General features: G+C 41.3%; 4 protein-coding genes and 1 long non-coding RNA gene across 8 annotated transcripts; 2 read left to right on the top strand and 3 right to left on the bottom strand.

Moving 5' to 3' along the window:
• The first annotated feature begins 11 nt into the window (after positions 1 to 11).
• On the top strand, positions 12 to 1,314 carry LOC124195772 (histone-lysine N-methyltransferase PRDM9-like). The gene is made up of 3 exons (XM_046590349.1): positions 12 to 678; positions 740 to 869; positions 947 to 1,314. The coding sequence occupies exons 1-3, from the start codon at positions 96 to 98 to the stop codon at positions 1,077 to 1,079; spliced, it is 846 nt and encodes a 281-aa protein (XP_046446305.1). The 5' UTR covers positions 12 to 95; the 3' UTR covers positions 1,080 to 1,314.
• Positions 822 to 2,728, bottom strand: LOC124195771 (folliculin-like). Of its 2 annotated transcripts, none has more exons than XM_046590347.1 (6): positions 2,493 to 2,728; positions 2,287 to 2,433; positions 1,820 to 2,222; positions 1,632 to 1,750; positions 1,363 to 1,570; positions 822 to 1,294 (listed from the first exon to the last, which is right to left on the bottom strand). In XM_046590347.1, the coding sequence occupies exons 1-6, from the start codon at positions 2,622 to 2,624 to the stop codon at positions 1,068 to 1,070; spliced, it is 1,236 nt and encodes a 411-aa protein (XP_046446303.1). In that variant the 5' UTR covers positions 2,625 to 2,728; the 3' UTR covers positions 822 to 1,067. The 2 variants fall into 2 exon arrangements, with proteins under 2 accessions (XP_046446303.1, XP_046446302.1); XM_046590346.1 differs by having other exon boundaries at positions 1,632 to 1,754; positions 1,821 to 2,222; positions 2,493 to 2,727.
• A 2,546-nt stretch (positions 2,729 to 5,274) lies between these two features.
• On the top strand, positions 5,275 to 6,735 carry LOC124195773. The gene is made up of 3 exons (XM_046590350.1): positions 5,275 to 5,423; positions 5,496 to 5,694; positions 5,929 to 6,735. Exons 2-3 carry the CDS (start codon positions 5,497 to 5,499, stop codon positions 6,223 to 6,225), a joined length of 495 nt encoding a protein of 164 aa, XP_046446306.1. The 5' UTR covers positions 5,275 to 5,423; position 5,496; the 3' UTR covers positions 6,226 to 6,735.
• Positions 6,736 to 7,906: 1,171 nt separating this feature from the next.
• LOC124195769 lies at positions 7,907 to 8,890 on the bottom strand. The gene is made up of 3 exons (XR_006875412.1): positions 8,733 to 8,890; positions 8,379 to 8,557; positions 7,907 to 8,074 (listed from the first exon to the last, which is right to left on the bottom strand). It is a non-coding gene; the product is annotated as an uncharacterized LOC124195769 (long non-coding RNA).
• A 1,114-nt stretch (positions 8,891 to 10,004) lies between these two features.
• On the bottom strand, positions 10,005 to 14,420 carry LOC124195767 (polycomb protein Sfmbt-like). Of its 3 annotated transcripts, none has more exons than XM_046590344.1 (10): positions 14,274 to 14,420; positions 13,445 to 13,534; positions 13,154 to 13,377; positions 12,953 to 13,088; positions 12,753 to 12,873; positions 12,448 to 12,678; positions 12,223 to 12,378; positions 11,332 to 12,154; positions 10,654 to 11,276; positions 10,005 to 10,590 (listed from the first exon to the last, which is right to left on the bottom strand). In XM_046590344.1, exons 3-10 carry the CDS (start codon positions 13,305 to 13,307, stop codon positions 10,435 to 10,437), a joined length of 2,400 nt encoding a protein of 799 aa, XP_046446300.1. In that variant the 5' UTR covers positions 13,308 to 13,377; positions 13,445 to 13,534; positions 14,274 to 14,420; the 3' UTR covers positions 10,005 to 10,434. The 3 variants fall into 3 exon arrangements, with proteins under 3 accessions (XP_046446300.1, XP_046446299.1, XP_046446298.1); XM_046590343.1 differs by lacking the exon at positions 14,274 to 14,420 and adding an exon at positions 13,597 to 14,188 and having other exon boundaries at positions 10,654 to 11,273; XM_046590342.1 differs by lacking the exon at positions 14,274 to 14,420 and adding an exon at positions 13,597 to 14,002.
• Positions 14,421 to 15,891: the final 1,471 nt, after the last annotated feature.

Below are 15,891 nucleotides of genomic sequence, written 5' to 3'. Positions count from 1 at the left end.
TTTAGTTTTTAATGAACAGCAGAAGGTTTTTTAGGTGAAAAGGAAGGAAAAAGAGTAGGAACGATTGAACGATCGGGACTTTGTTGTGACATTTCATGTTATTGGAAATGGAGGACTTCGGGGAGATTCCGGTTGAAGTTCAATTGAATATTGATTCACCTCAAATGACTGATGAACCCGAAAATACGGGAGCTCCAAGTGACATCAAACCATCCCTTCAAGCCGCCACCAGAAAAACGAGAAGAAGCAGGAGGAGTAAATTAGCATCGCAGAAGTCAGAGTATGTTAAGATGGAATGCAATCTGTGTTCGTTTGAGACTAACGAAGGTCGCAATGCCTTACAAAGTCATTTCCTTGACGACCATTCCAAAGAAGACTTGGCTTCTACACTTATATCTATAACCTATCCAGATGCACTGGAAGACAGTGCCAATGAATCACCTGATTCTATAAGGAGTGCCACAAAGAGGAGTGCTTCTCTTCATGCCTGTCCAGTTTGCCAGAAAAACATAGCAGGAAAGAACAATTTAGAAAAACATTTGATTCGACACAGTTCTCAAAAGCCATTTAAATGTGATGAATGTAAGAAAATGTTCAGTGCTAAGCGTGATCTTCAGCTCCATGAAATGAGACATCACTCCAAAGAGAGACCACATGTGTGCCCCACCTGCAATAAAGGTAAACATCTACTTATACATGAGGTTTATAATTTGAAATCTTTCTGAACTGCTATTTTTAGGCTTTGTTGATAAGGCATATTTGAAAAAGCATATGACCTTTCATGATCAATCTAAATTCTATGTGTGTGAAACATGTGGAAAATCTTTCAACAATGTATTGGGATTGGCAAAGCACTGCAAGACACACAGGTATGATGCACATAAACACTGTAAAGGCTAACTATTTTGTAACAATGTACTATTTATATATATAACTTTTTTTTTAGTCAAGAAAGGCCTTACATGTGTGAGAAGTGCTCCAAATGCTTTCGGGTCAAGTATGACTTGACTGTCCACAAAAGAAATGTACACAAGGAGGCTCAAATCCAACAAAATGAACCAGATTCATCAACAGTATAAGCTCCAGTGATGAAAAATGTCAAGGTCTCCAGTATCATATCCAAAAGATTGAAAAAACTGTAGCACCTTGTTCTGATCCGCATTCTTCAACTCTTGCATTTTTTTTGCTGCAAAAAGCAATTGTTCTCGAATGTTTGTTATCTGCTTATGGATGAATGATGGCGAGACGTCCTCCGCCAACAAGATGTTCTCCAATCGATTTACAATACATGATGCTGTTGGAGGAAGAGACAAATTATTTGTATTAAACAATTCACTGATTTTGCTGCAAAATAGAACTTACCTTTATTATACCCTTCACAGTTATTAAGTATACAGGTGATTGAGTGACCTTTGTTAGATATCAAAAGACACGGTTGAGACGTAGTTTGAAGTGTGTGTTGTGCAATAATGAAGTTTTTGGAAGCTTGCACTGGGACTAGGTATTGAAGAGCACTGATACAACTTTCTTTAACACATAAATCATCTGAAGATATGGATGTTGATCCTCCCTATACAGCACAAAATATGTAAACAAACCAGAGAAAGAAAAGATATATTAATTTATCAGACCTTCAAAATGTGCCTGGCGAAAGCTTTAAAGTGAGGTCCGATTTCTTCACAAATTTTGATTAAGGCCGCAACACTGTCTTCTATTTTATTGGTTGTAGCTTCTACAACTTTTGATTTTATTACCTACATGAAAATGATGTATTTGTATTAATAAACCTATTTAACCTTAAACTTTTTTGTCAAATTCACTTGATTGGGAGTGCAGTTGGCAAGCAAGATCAATCGTGAGAACTGGATGTGCAACTTGAGCAGAATGGCTGGATTGCCTGAAATATCTTGCAGAGACCTTGCTGCCCCAACATTAGCTATGTGAAAATTGCTTCGCAGCATCCTGTGTGAGCACTGCTCTTCCTCTCTTTTGTAAACTTCGGCTGCCATCTGCTGTAGATCTTTAATGATTTCTTTCATCTCAGGAACAAGTGTGTTCCACAGCTTCAGCAAGATAGCACTCTCATTGGCTAAGGCAATGACACTAAACCATCTCTGGAACCCTCTTGCTGAAGAGTCTTTGAGGAAAAACGTGTGGGAAATGACATGAATGTCAATGCCTGAATCACTGAAAAAAATTGGCCCTTCTTTGGATGGGCTCACCTAGACACAAAAATACTTGATGAAATGAACTGATGTTATTAGAAGAGACAAATATAAAACAAACCTCAGAACTCAGGCTCCTGAAACATGCCTGTTGCAACTGGTTTTTCACAATGTCTGAAGTGTACCTATTTGAACTGATAGTTGATTTGTTGCTAGTGGCTTCATTGCTTGTATATCCTGGATGATCATTTCCAAAAGGATTGCATGCCTGTAGATAGCTGACAAATCAATTCAGATCGTTAATTATTAACTTTATCTCTTACGTACCGTGCAGCAAATTGGTGCTGGTGGGGTTGACAGTTGGCTGGAGGTATAACTATCAGTTTCAGTCACCAACCGAGTGTGAAAAATTACACTCGGCCCGTGATGTTCGCAAAAATGACAAATAGCTACTTCCATATCTAACTATCTAACTTAGCGTGCCAACCATAAAAATATAAACAAAAACAAAAAAAGAAAACACACCCCAATAACAAAGCAGACTAAACAAAAATACTATTTTCGATCCAAGGGCGCCATATCCTCTTAAAACTTTTTACGAAAACAGATTTGCAAATTTATTGAAAACGAGAAAATTTTAATTCCTGATGAACTAATTAAAAGAAAATTAGACGTTTCCCAAGTTAGATAACAACATTTCAGCCAAGAATGACTATCTCAATGTAAATGCCAGGAGTCCCATGACACATGAGACACGACGAGCGTCAAAACAATGTGCTGTTGCTGTGCATCAAATTTGTTTTCCTCTAGAAGCACAAAAAAAGATAATTTTATTTCGAAAAAAGCGAATATTTTAAAGCTATGGAGGGTCAAATTTCGCCTCTACGCAACATGTGCAAGCACTATACAGGCCAGGACCGCTTCATAAGGTCATGTCTTTATTTAGCTTTCACGATACTAATATACGATAAGTTTCAGTGCCATTTTGGTCGCATTTACTATAACGCCATACCAAATAGCTATTACTTATAAAGCCCATCACGTATCGTTATCCATTTACAATTCCCCAAAGTACAACGGGATCGTTATGTACACACGTCAGAGGACCTCGTCCGTCCTTTACTTGTCAGCTCAGGTAGAAGGATTAAGTCCGTTTGCAATTTAGAAACAAACAGGAGGCCCATAATCGGGGATTTCCGAGTATTTTGATAATGTTGTTTTTAATCGGTTATACCGTATTAACGGGCGATTCTCTATTTTTCTACGATTATCTTGGATAAAAGACAAACCTGACAACGATTACATGAGTGGCCCTTATTGACTCGTGGTCGGCTGCCCACCCACTTTTAGACCTCCTTTCTGGGAATCAGATAATTATGTGATTGACAGTCATATTTTACTTCATCCGCACTCACTAAACCGTCTAATACGCGAACAACCCCCGTGAGAAAAGAACATTGTGTTGCTGTGCACGTAGGGCTGTAGCGTAGGACGATCATTCTGCTTCCAACTGCCTATACAGCAGCAGCAGCAGTAGCCAAGCTCCTAGTCGGCTCTCTTTCCGGTTCCGTGCCCATCCATTACTGTATTATGTCAATATGTCATCTATCGGCCGACTTGTTTCTCCTTCCATAGCATCGACGTGATGACCGTAATCGACGAACTGACGAGAGGTGCATGAGCAGAGCGCATCAGCCTGTTGACTGCTCCGCGTCTCCTCTTTATCAAATTACATTCGACGAACAATTTGGACATCCACTGGATGCTGTTATATACTGCGCTAATTCTATTTGGACCGCGCTTCAAGTTACAATTATGCCTATAATAAGACAGAGTTCAGTCAAGACGCTAAAGTTAAACATTGTTAATAGTCTGACGGAAGCGTCGTCCGTTTAAGGACGTGCGGAGACGATGGAACGGGAATAAAACACGGCAAAGGGCAACAAAGAAATATTTTTTTTTTCATAATTCGTTGTGTGCTGTGTGTGTGTGTGTGTAGACTCTCCGGTAATTATGTTGGGGCGATTGATCAGGCATGTAAGCCCCAGCAGCTACGTCAGCACTTATAATAGCCCAAGTTAGATTATGTTTCAAATGTTTTGTACAGTCTACTGTATACGTATAGTATGTGCTGTGGATGGGCAAGAGGAAGGCCCGGCAGCAGAAGCAGCACAGTATGTGCTGCAGGAGACTTCCGTTGATTAGAGGCTCGACCCGGTGCCGGTGCTATTTGGCTCCATATTGCCCGATATTGCCATCATTTTACCTTCATACACTAATGATCAATTGGGTTTGGTTGGATTAGTATATATCACACGATGGGCCGACTGCTGCCGAATCGTCTAAGAATAACGTGCGGTGCATCCCGTTGGGCTTCCGCGTGCTGTCCCAGCGGCGTCTTCACCCAATCTAGATCTAAATTGGGTTGTATGCTGTGCTGATTAGTACGGTGAACAAGTTCTTTTTTTTTTTTTTATTTTTACAGGTCAATTATAGTATCTCGATTCCGTTATATCGACTTCTGGCCTCTACGCATTATTACGGAAGAGCGTTTGGAAAAGAATCATTTCCGCCAAAGAAACTCATTACTGATGAATTCGGAAGCGCATTAACTATCGACGTTAAGACAAGTGCTTGGCATTGACATGCCGATAAAAGAAAAGTCTCGAGACATATACTACATGTCATTGAATGGATACTATCCAATTGATAGAGCATGACGTCATTTGTGTTCCAATATAAGCTGTTCCCTGGTTGCAAAAAGGCAGGAAAACAGCAGCTACAGGCTATATGTGCACGTAGAGAAGAGAATTGTTTTCGTGCTGTTTGAGTTGCACGGTGGCCTGTCAGAGGACGGTAAGGCAGTGTCAACTAACATGTGGTTAGAAATTGGAGAAAGTGGAGGAACGAATGTCAGAGAAGAAGAAGCATAGACACAAGAGTTGGTGTCTCGGAGGATTTGAGGATCAACCCCCGCCGATGTGCACACTCCTATATGTGTGTATGTAGGCTGGCCCCCCATCGGATGACGTCCGATGCGCAGCTAACTGCCGCCGTGCACCATCTCCGGCCTATATCCTTTTCCTGCAGACAGTTGAACCAGCCCAGTCAAGTCCCTGGGCTGCTACGTCGGGTATAAAAGGAGACTGCACCATCCGTTTAGTAGCCATCTCTCTAGTGTGACGAGACTATCTGTGAATAGCAACTTTCCTTCGACTACATATCTCGTCCCGTGGAGTTCTATCAAACACATTTCAGGTATATTTTGACTATCAATCAATCAATCAGTTATTGATGTGGCAATTGATTAATAATTGCATTTTATATTAGGATGAAATTGACCATGTTGGCGACGGTTTTGGCGGCGGTTCTCGTGCTGGGAGTAGGCCGGGCCACTGCAGCTCCCGCCGATTCGTCATCAACAGCCACGGGTCGCCGTTTGTTGCACTCGCCGAATCCCACCTCGCACAGCAAATCAATTGATTCATGGCTACGTTGGCTCCTATTTCGCTCTAGGATCGGCGACAAGGTAGGCCAAGAAAACACAATTGCATTCGATCCCATGGGCGGGGTAAAATATCAACTTTGATCAAAAGCTACTAAAGTTTTCAGTGAGGATGAAAAAGGATTTCCGTGTTTGCGTGTTAAAACTTGCATCAACCGTCACCTATAGCTGCCCTACCCCCTCAATGAAAATTTGATTAGTTAACCTTTCAATGTAACGACTACAACTTTCTCTCGTTTAATTGATTCATCCCAAAAGGAGAAAACCAAGAACGGTGTGCCCAGCAATTCGTTCCAGTTGGCCAGATCTACAGTGGAACTGGGCAGCAGCAATCCTAAACTCCAGGCCAAACTACCAGCCGTCGTGCAGAGCAACAACGACGACGACGAGACGACAGGATTCGGTGACGAGGATTTCGCAGATGAAGATGTCCCGCTCGTGTTGCCAGAAGGCCGTCAAGCAGCCAGCAAGCGACAGCCGGACGACTACGGCCACATGCGCTACGGCAAGCGTGATTTTGACGATTATGGGCACATGCGATTCGGACGCCGCTGAAGGGAGACACCATATAACAATATCAAGATAAACGAAAAGGGAAAGGAACTAACTCACGTCGTCATATAAACAGTTCACTGCGCTCGCTTTCATGTTCAATTGTTTTCTTTCCTCTATTGGCTTTAGCGCTATACCGAACAACCCCGTTTTTACTATTAACTCGGAATTATTGTTGTCTTTTATGATCTGCTGTTTACCTCCCACCCGCCTAATCATAATCTTTTTTTCTTCTTCTCCTCCTCTTTCATACGCAATTCTTTATTCGTTGTCGCGGTTCATTCAGCCGCATACAAAATTACGTATTCACCGATGTGTTTGAATTATATGACTCGAGCCTCTGCAAACAAAAAAAAAACTTTAGCACACAAACGACCATAAAACGCTTTCCGTGATGTTGCTAATTCAAAATTATTATGGTGAATATATATACCGGCTATACAAAAGTGTATTTCTCAACGGGGTGAATACCTATATATTCGATAGCGAACTGGAATACACACTTGCCATCCACTCCACCAGCTTAATACTCTTTCATACAATGCCGCTCCGATAGCTTGGATTATACATGTCCTACATACTTGTCGGGATTCTTTTTCACAAGTTTCGCCTACGGTCTATAGGCTCGCTACACCCTTGAGCTTGGCCGCATAATGATCTTTTGAAACAAACATTAATGAATCTACTTTTAATAAGAGAGATTCAGTTCTTCAAAAAGTGATCAGTAATGATCGAAAGGCGGAATATACAGTAGATTTGAAATTATTCGCCTTCCAAACTCAAGAGTATAAATGACAACGCACCGAAAAGTCTTGGAGCGATGATTTTTAAAAAGGGAGCGTGACGTCAACTGTTAACGAAAGCATATGGTTTTCTTTAAAAGTTTTTCAACTGAGACACGATCGGGTCGCTCTGAATTTGACATACAAACTGGCGATTTCAGAAGGGCAATAAATGAAATGTCGTTTTTTCTCATTTAAAGTTGCTACTTCTTCCGTCAACTCCAGCTCCCTGGTTGGATATGAGTAATAAACACGCATCTTTTTGCAGCCACCAAAGCCCCCCACCGAAAAAATGTGCGAATATCGTGACACTCTAAGTTACTTGGGGGACCATTTAAATGTTAAAAAAAGAGTGACAACGTCAAGTTCACTCTTCTTTCCCTTAAAGAAGAAATGGCATGCACGAGCGTAATCGATATCTACCGTTTTTTTAAAAAGACACGCAAGTTGGATTTATTTATGCCACATATTGTGGTCAGGGTTCGGAATCGATTCTTTGTGGCTTTTGCCTCTTTCTCTTTGTTACCGCACTGTTACAGAAAAGGGAAAGAGAACATTCCCAACACGGCACCTGCACATCGGAAGTAAACATCTAGGCATTAGGGACTCGGGGCAGAAAAAGCTTTTCGTTGTCAGCATTTTCGGCAAATTCCAAAATAAAGATCGTTCATGTGTATTAACCCAAAACGACACGATCGTGTGGCAAGAGTTCAGCTTCTTTGCGTGGGAAGCGTAAAAATCACAACAACTTTCATTCAAAGAAGATTAGGAGTTCTTCTTGGAATTTTTTTACAGTAAGAAAGACTTTCAGACTGATTTCTGTTTGACCCATGGGTTAACATTCAAACTATAAGTGCAAATAAAATGTAACCGAAGTAATTAAATAAGCTTTAGAACGCCAATTAATTTAGGTTGTTTATTCGAGTGACATTCTGAGGAACATAATTTGCTAATTGAACTCTTCAGACTACAAAGTCTTATGGTCATTTACAGGAGACTTGTGAAATGGTTCATTTCTTGTTCTTCATCTCGGGACCCCAGTTCAGGTAGAAAGCATCTGTTTGTACGCCCTACAGAAAAACAAGACGAATGAAACCATTAGAAATTTATACCAAATGACTGGCTAAATTCTACCATATTTGTGACAAGACTAGAAGTCATTAAACTACTTGGCTATTCACTTGATAAGCTATTTAATTACTTTTATGAAAAAACCACTACAAAAGCATTTCCCAAATGTTAGGTGTTATACACACTGTTTCCGAACTACAGATAACTACATTATCTTGTTTAGATAACGTTATACTATACTAGTTTTAGATGCTATTTCAAAGTCGCTATAAATAACCTCAAAATCATAAATAAACCACTTACCACTATAAGGGTGACAATCGTCACTGCTAATCCAGCCACCAGATGTAAATTGTAGGTTTGTTGTTTTGCACTGTTATACTCAGCCCAAGAGCCAGCGGGAACAGGCATTTCATTCATGGTGGCATTTTTAATGTGTGATACGTACGAGCCATTACGAACCGGCTGTGAAGTCAAACGTCCTGCAAAAATTCATATCAATCATTAGTTTAAGCACAGTAAATTAACAATAACAGCCATCTTAAATAACTGTAACGTACATTGATTACACAAGGACATACAAGCGGCCAAAATACCATCTCACGTTTGTTGAACAGGCTCTTTGAAAAGCAAAATTTTAACACAATATTTTCTTACCAGCTTGGGCGATAACTTTAGTAAATTGACGCATTTTGGAATAGATGAATCGTCGAGAAACTTAAGTCACGTAGCAAAATCCCAAGAACTTTAGTACGACTGCTGTACCCGATCACCAGTGCTGCCACCTAGATTCGGCAACGGTCCAATCGCTTACAACGTTGACGGATTGGCCCTATTTTACACAGCTACGGCGGACACGGACCGACGGCCGGGCCGGCAGGGCGACGGGCCAGTGCAGTTATCACATTGGGCAACTTTGCATGGCTATAATAAGACAACTGAAAGATTCACCTCTATTTATAGTTACATTTGCGGTCAAATCATAAGTAAGCAACAAACTGATTTTCAGTAAACAGTTACTTCAACAACAAAAGTTTTTTTTTTTTAATTAAATTTTACTCAAAAGTGTGTGCAAATATTGCTGACGGAATTGGTATTGCGAGCTGCGTTCTTCGATCAATCCTTTTCTTTTTGTAGTTTTTTTCTTCCTAAATGAATCTGGCCAACATGACATTTTCTACCATTTTGTTTCCCTATTTCCGCTAGTCGGGGCCAATTTATTTCGTAATTGACATAAAAATACACGATCTCGAGACATTTTACAGAGGGCTGGATGGAAGAATAAGAAGTGAAAGAGTTCATTTTGTTTCTTGTCAACAAATCAATTTGCATGCGGTCTCGTAAGATTTGGCAGTTTCACGTCAACTGAACATCATACGGAATAACCGAACAAGAGGGAATGGATTATTGCGTTCATCGTCAGTTATTATTAAATATGCCGTTTGCTAGAGCTTGTTAAATATTGATTGTGGGTTTCTCCGCGTAGGATAATAACGACAAAGCTCCTCGCTGCATCTTAGTGCGACTATCGTTCATTATTATTTTCTAACAGAGGCTTACACAACTTTGTTAAAACGGTTCAGCTTTCGCCGACTAAAATACTATGACGCATATCGAAACTGGGAAATCCGATTGAATGATTTGTTTTCACAAAAGGAAACACTAGTTCAATATCACATTTTCAAATAAATGTTTAACTGCTAAGCACCTTAGGCGAAATCAGTCCTGTCATGCAAATTCAATACTGTGCAACACATCTATTTCATTGAATTTTGAGTTCTCGCGAGTATTGATCGGAGGAAACTAACTTTATGTAACCTTTTGTCGTCAATATTTCTAAATTCCTTTTTCCTGGAAACGCTTCGCCAAAGTGGATGCCTATTAGCCACCACTGCCAAAAGATGATAGAAAAACAAAAACAAGATTAAATCACAAAAAGAACACTTTTTTATTTTAACTTCAAGTGTGCCACCAAAAATGTTTCTTTTTTAAAACAAAAAAGATCGTTTGGTTGTTAGTAAGAAATTGTTTGTGTTACCACGACCAACCGATAGGGAACCCGTTTTTTTTCCAATGGTTCTTACGTTGGGTTCGATCATGGGCGAGGTGTGCAGGTGTTAATTAAGACGGGTGAGTCGTGTCGAAAGAGACACGCGCTACATATACAAAAAAACGGCAAGTGGAATCAAGTGAAGAATCACAAAAAATTCCATCTTTGCTATCAACTCAACTGAAGCTGGCAGGGAAGTAAAGAGTCTTTAAAGAACCGATTGAAGGGCGAGGGATGAAGAGGAATTAAGACCGTTTGTAGTCATTTTCTAGGTTAAATGAAACAAAGAAGAGAGTTGGGACCTGGTGACTAATTACTAGCATTCTGCTGACGAGAACCGGGGCCAACTTTTGATTTGAGTTGACTGACAAGGTCAAAAATCTTGAGCGAGGGACCCAGTTTCATGTTGGTAAGTTGTAACACCTGGTCCTTGCTCATCGACAAGAGTCCTCGTCCGTCCACCGACTGTGAAGAAAATAAAAATGACTACACTCTGCAATCTTTCAAATTAAAAAATGTTATACTCACTGCATTAGTAAATGTATCGCAATAGGCAGTGTAGTCGTTGACTCGTAAAAACTGAGCCACGTCTTGGGTAGTCCATTCGAGGGGTGATACACCGGACAATGCTTCTCTTCGAAGGGCCGCAGAAATGTCAATCAGCCTAGGGATGCGCTTGCCATTGTAATCGTTCGATTCTCCGGTTGCGTGGCTCTCTGCTTTCGGGACGGTTGCTGAAGTTGGCGGCATGGATCTGTTAGGACTTCCAAAACTCGAATTGCTCATTTCCGCATCGTCAGGTTCTGTTCTTCGTCTGGTAGACCGCTGGTGGGGGTTTTGAATGGCAGTCGGAGCCTCGTCGGCCGGTGATGGACAGTTTTGATTCTGACCACCACGTGAGCGAAGACTCCTTGGGCTTTCCTGAGATTTCTTAGTTGACAAGGGAATGAGTTTTGCAGTTTTCCCGCGCACTGCTGCCTTTGAAGAATCCGCTGATGGCGATCTTTCCCTTTTGTTAACCACGGCATTTGGTGCAGCAGTTGAGGTAGAGATATTTTGAGACCGGCCGCCGCCCCTGGCACCTCCTCTGGATTTTCCTCTTCCACCTCGGCCGGGCTTCCTTCCCTTCTTTACGACTGGCGCCACAACTACTAGAAGAATTGACTCAGTTAAAAAGTAAAACTTAAAACAACAATTAAATCATACCAGGAGCAATAGGAGTTTCGAGGCGGTAGCCGGCCAACTCGCACCAACCGACTGGGTAGATCTCTGGTGAAGATATATCCATCCACTGATCAAAGTCATCACTCCAACCGTCAAAGTGGATACGAACTAGCCGGCCAGCGATTTGTGCAATCGTAGCAACGCAAACCAGGCGAGGATCCATCAAGTCGGCCGCTTCGACCCGCATGCCTACGCGTAACTGCGGCATGTTCTCGTCTCGCCCGCCAAAAAGGGATTCCGGTGCTGGAGTGGCTTTATTCTGTCGTAAGTAGTCTCCCCAGCGAAAGCGACCTTCGTAGTCTTCCGGCGGTTTCAAAGTGATTGCGTTCGCCTCGCAGAATCCAGGCGGAGCGATACAAGCCGAACTCGAATGATAACAGAACTCGCCGGGATCTTCAACCTGATCATCGCCGGCATCAGCCTCTTGTCGATCGATGCGGATCATCAAGTATCCTTGCCGCAAGACCTTGACAACACTCGCAACGCAGATGTGGTCCAAGTTGAGAGGATCCACCGCTTCCAGCTTCATGCCTTCTTTAAACTTGAGCGCTCCATTGCCTTGTGTCGGTTTCATTTCGTTGAATAGTTCGCTGGTGGCATCATTAGGAAAAAAGACTTTTTTGGCGCATCGCTCCAGGTAGGCTGGCAAAGCATCGATGTGGTGACCAACAGATTGCGACCAGCCTACAGGGTGGATCAGGCTAGATTCTTCGTGACACCAGAATCCCATTTCATCGGGAACCGAACCTTCGTAACGGAGGAGCAACCGACGACCAACGATCATATCGATGACGGCTACTTTCACCTGTCAAAAATACAAAAACTGTTACATCAGAAAAGAGTTGGCATCACAGTCGACAATGATTCACTTACGCTGGATAGGCGATTGCGATCAATAAGCTCGACGGTCATTCCGAGTCGGAAGCGAGATCTACAGGCTTCAAGTACCCGAACGTGAAACTGGTTGGGCAATGAACGGGCCCCCGTCAATCGTTTCACCAAGAACTCTCGCCACTCGGTGTATTTGTCCTAGTGAAATTAAATTGACATGAATATCAACCGAATAGCTTGTTGGAAGAGATTTAATGAGTTTCGTACCTGGATAGTTCGTGGTGGTATCAGTGGTTTCCCTTTAGAGGCACACCAACCGACAGGGTGGACGTCTTCAGCTGCCAGATTGACCCAAAAATCTTTGGAATCGTCATTGCCGAAGCCTTCGTAGCGAAGCAAGGCCTTGTAACCCATCAGGCTGATGACAGATGCCACCCAATACGATTGTGGATCACTGTTGGCTGTTGCTTGCCGGGTGTCAGTGTTTTCAACCTCGACCTGGAAATTGAATCGCAACAAACGTACAATCGTCTTTTATTCTTTCTTAATTGAGTCCGTTTTATTCAATATACCTTCATGCCGACGCTGACATCTGATGCCCAAGTATCACATAAAGGAGCATGACGGAAGCAGGAAATGGGTGGTGTTACAAAGCCCGGTTCAGTCAGCATTTCCACCCAATCGAATCCATACCTGGAAAAAAACAGAACAAGCATTCCTTTTACTTTCGACTGATTTTGAAAACAAAAATAGAGTGATAATTTCGTCGGACTTGTCTTTGTCTGATCCAGGTACTTCTTTGGCCAAGAGCAGCCGTTTTTTGTTGGAATACACATGAACATCTTCTGCTGGTTGGCCCAGCTTCCTGTTGACAGGCTGCTGCCCGGGTTGTAAATTAAGACGTTTCTCTATAAATGCAATAAAAGTATGAAACACGATGTCAGTATAGATTATTAATGTGATGATGAATTACCTGAATTATTGGAACTCATGTGCGGGCTTTCGTTGAAACTTTTAGCACACGCTTGACTACAAAATCTCCTTTCCTTGGTGTAGAATGAATGTTTAACGCCAATTGCTCCACACTTTTCACAAACTGCCATCCCCTCTTTACGAATAGGGATCATATCCAAGTCGGAATCCTTCTGGAAGGCTATGGGTGTTTTAAGAATTAGACCATCGACAGGTTTGATTTTCCTGTTTGGGAAAAATAAGTTGTCGGTTATACATGTTGTTTTCACAATGAAAGAGATTGCATGTTTACTTGGACCCGAGATGATTGGCATCTTCCCCATCAGAATCTTCATAATGTGAATGGGACACCAGGTGAAATTCAGAAGATTTGTTGGTTGCCCTAAAACGTCAAAATATTAACATTGTCACACATGCCAGACATGGACAAACAGGCCTACTCACTCCTCTATACCAGGTGTTCGCTTGTCAACTGAACTGACACCATTAGACGCAAGACCCATTCCCACTTAGAAATCACAGAAAGCTTATCTCACTGAATTTGATGAAAGTGTACAATATATTTGTTGAAATATCAACTTGAAATGCTTTTCTTCAAATGCAAAAGGTTTGAATAGTTGAAAATGAAGTCAGAAAATTGTAAAAATAACCAAAACTGCAGAGTGATAGTCTCTGCACAGTTCTTGTCAATATGACTAGCAGTTACGTTAAAGCGAAACGTATTTTTTGGCGGGTACTCACGACCGCTAAAAGGAGATAGGGAATTTTGAATTACTAATCACCAACCGCCGCCAACGGTCAAATACTAAGGAAGTAGAAACAGCCACTGACTTTTTCAAAAAATATATATACTAACAATTTTCTCTCTGACAAATGGCGACAAACGGAGACGCTTTCTTTGACAACGAAGGAAACAACAGGCCAAAAGACCCTGATCAACGATTTTTTTGGTAAATCCAAATCACAAAAATAATGAACGACAACAAATGAATTGGCCAATGCAATGCGTTGGCGTCCAACGGGAGGCACTAGTCGTACCTTAATTTCGATGTGTCAAACGGCCAAAATTTTAAAGACGACGGGGCGTGACAACTGGCTGGACTGTCAACGATATTATTTACCTGTCCAACTAAAAGAACGTTGACGAGATGCTATGGTTCCTCGAGAAAAAACAAAGGGAAAACCACCCCTTCAAAATTAAAAATTTCCTCCAAATAAAAAAAGACCGGAAACAACACAACAAGGAGGGGGGGGGTCGATAATCAATTTGCCCCTAGAAAACAGCGTTGCCACTACTTTAAAGTTTTCCTTTTTTTTTAAATAAATTGAATTCCTAATTTCCTACATGTTATTTTCACCATTTCAAGGTATAAAAAAGTTAGACATACTTTTTCCATCCGAAAGCACTATAGGGAAAATAACCAACAAGTCAAAACCTTTTGGTTTCGCTGGGTCACGCAAAAGCTCTTTGAATAATAAATGTTTCCTACAGGGAAAACAAAATAATTAGGAGACACACAAAAAAATAAAAATAAAAAGTTCAATCGACCGCAGAAACGAATAAGTAACGTTATATTTTGTCTTTCTTCCTCCCAGAAACCAAGAGTAATAAGAAAATATACATGCTCCGATATTATACATGTTGGAAAGTAGTAGTATAGATTGTTGGAAGAAATGGCCCCCGTTGGATAAGAAATAATATAAAAGAACGACTTGTATAACGGAACCCAGTGAGGATTGCGGTTTAGCATTTTTCTCGTTACGATTCTTTTCGCCGTTGGTTTTTCTTCTTTTTAACGAGTCATTGTCAACAGTTCGCAATCGTAGAGGAGAATACGGTTACGTCATTTGTGTTGTCTGATTTTTTTACATGTTCACCCGCGAACCGCGTCAGCAAATCTAACATTGTTTCTTATCCGTTTCACTTGCGATTCCCGCAGCTGTAAATGTACATAATAATCAACGGTTAGTTTGACATAACCAGAGAGTGTCTGAACGGGATACTGTGGCCGTGATTGACAACAACCAATAACAAAAAAAAAGGGAACGCAGTAGAGTGTATTATTATTATTTTATTTGTTTTGGATCAACAAGTATGGGGATGAAATTCAACTATACGGCAAAAGCTTTTTGTTTCATTTGAGGGGGATGAACCACGTTCAATTTCTCGGTTTCAATGGTATAATAAGAATGTGATTTTTACGATTGCAATTGCCAACGGGATTTTGACTCTCGGCCGGGGGTTCTCTCCGCTTATTCTTTTTGGTTTAATGAGGGAACGCGCGGTCACGATTCACCTGAAGCTTTTTTCTTATTTTTTCTCAGCAGAGAATACGTATGTTCCTCCGGCTCTCTGAGAGAGTGTCGTGAAGGAAACACAGAGAACCGCGCGAGAGTTATTAACGTTATTCTTTCGTTTTTTTCTGTAATAGCAAAAAGAAGGTTCTTGAAGCCATAATGGCATCAGCGTATTGCCGAGTTATATGTTATAATTTGAGCTTATTTTCGACGTCGGGGTTTATTTTCGTACATTATTTCTTTTCTTCCTTTCTCCGATTTTTGTGCCGCTAGGATGTGCAGTTGTTATTACACAGCTCGACGATGTAGTATATACGTCCCGGCCCGTTATACGCGATTGCAGAACAACCGCTCGCTCGCCATCGTAACAATAGACATTTGAAGGAAGATAGACCTATAACTAATGCCCGCCAACGTGTACGTACCAATTGAAACGCGCAT

This window comes from Daphnia pulex, chromosome 6 (assembly GCF_021134715.1).
Source record: "Daphnia pulex isolate KAP4 chromosome 6, ASM2113471v1".
NCBI classification, from domain to species: domain Eukaryota; kingdom Metazoa; phylum Arthropoda; class Branchiopoda; order Diplostraca; family Daphniidae; genus Daphnia; species Daphnia pulex.
This window is presented reverse-complemented; position numbering and strand designations above follow the sequence as displayed.

Bases quoted from the DNA above. Each gene is read 5' to 3' on its own strand.
- LOC124195772 (XM_046590349.1), top strand. From the start codon at position 96: ATGTTATTGGAAATGGAGGACTTCGGGGAGATTCCGGTTGAAGTTCAA. The intron at 679-739 runs GTAAACATCTAC...TGCTATTTTTAG, and splicing joins GTGCCCCACCTGCAATAAAG to GCTTTGTTGATAAGGCATAT. The intron at 870-946 runs GTATGATGCACA...CTTTTTTTTTAG, and splicing joins AAGCACTGCAAGACACACAG to TCAAGAAAGGCCTTACATGT.
- LOC124195767 (XM_046590342.1), bottom strand. From the start codon at position 13,655: ATGGGTCTTGCGTCTAATGGTGTCAGTTCAGTTGACAAGCGAACACCT. The intron at 13,535-13,596 runs GTGAGTAGGCCT...TTGACGTTTTAG, and splicing joins CGAACACCTGGTATAGAGGA to GGCAACCAACAAATCTTCTG. The intron at 10,591-10,653 runs GTGAGTATAACA...TTTTCTTCACAG, and splicing joins GCGATACATTTACTAATGCA to TCGGTGGACGGACGAGGACT.
- LOC124195773 (XM_046590350.1), top strand. From the start codon at position 5,497: ATGAAATTGACCATGTTGGCGACGGTTTTGGCGGCGGTTCTCGTGCTG. The intron at 5,695-5,928 runs GTAGGCCAAGAA...TCATCCCAAAAG, and splicing joins GCTCTAGGATCGGCGACAAG to GAGAAAACCAAGAACGGTGT.
- LOC124195771 (XM_046590346.1), bottom strand. From the start codon at position 2,624: ATGGAAGTAGCTATTTGTCATTTTTGCGAACATCACGGGCCGAGTGTA. The intron at 2,223-2,286 runs GTTTGTTTTATA...TTTTGTGTCTAG, and splicing joins TCAGGAGCCTGAGTTCTGAG to GTGAGCCCATCCAAAGAAGG. The intron at 1,295-1,362 runs GTAAGTTCTATT...TTCCTCCAACAG, and splicing joins CTGTGAAGGGTATAATAAAG to CATCATGTATTGTAAATCGA.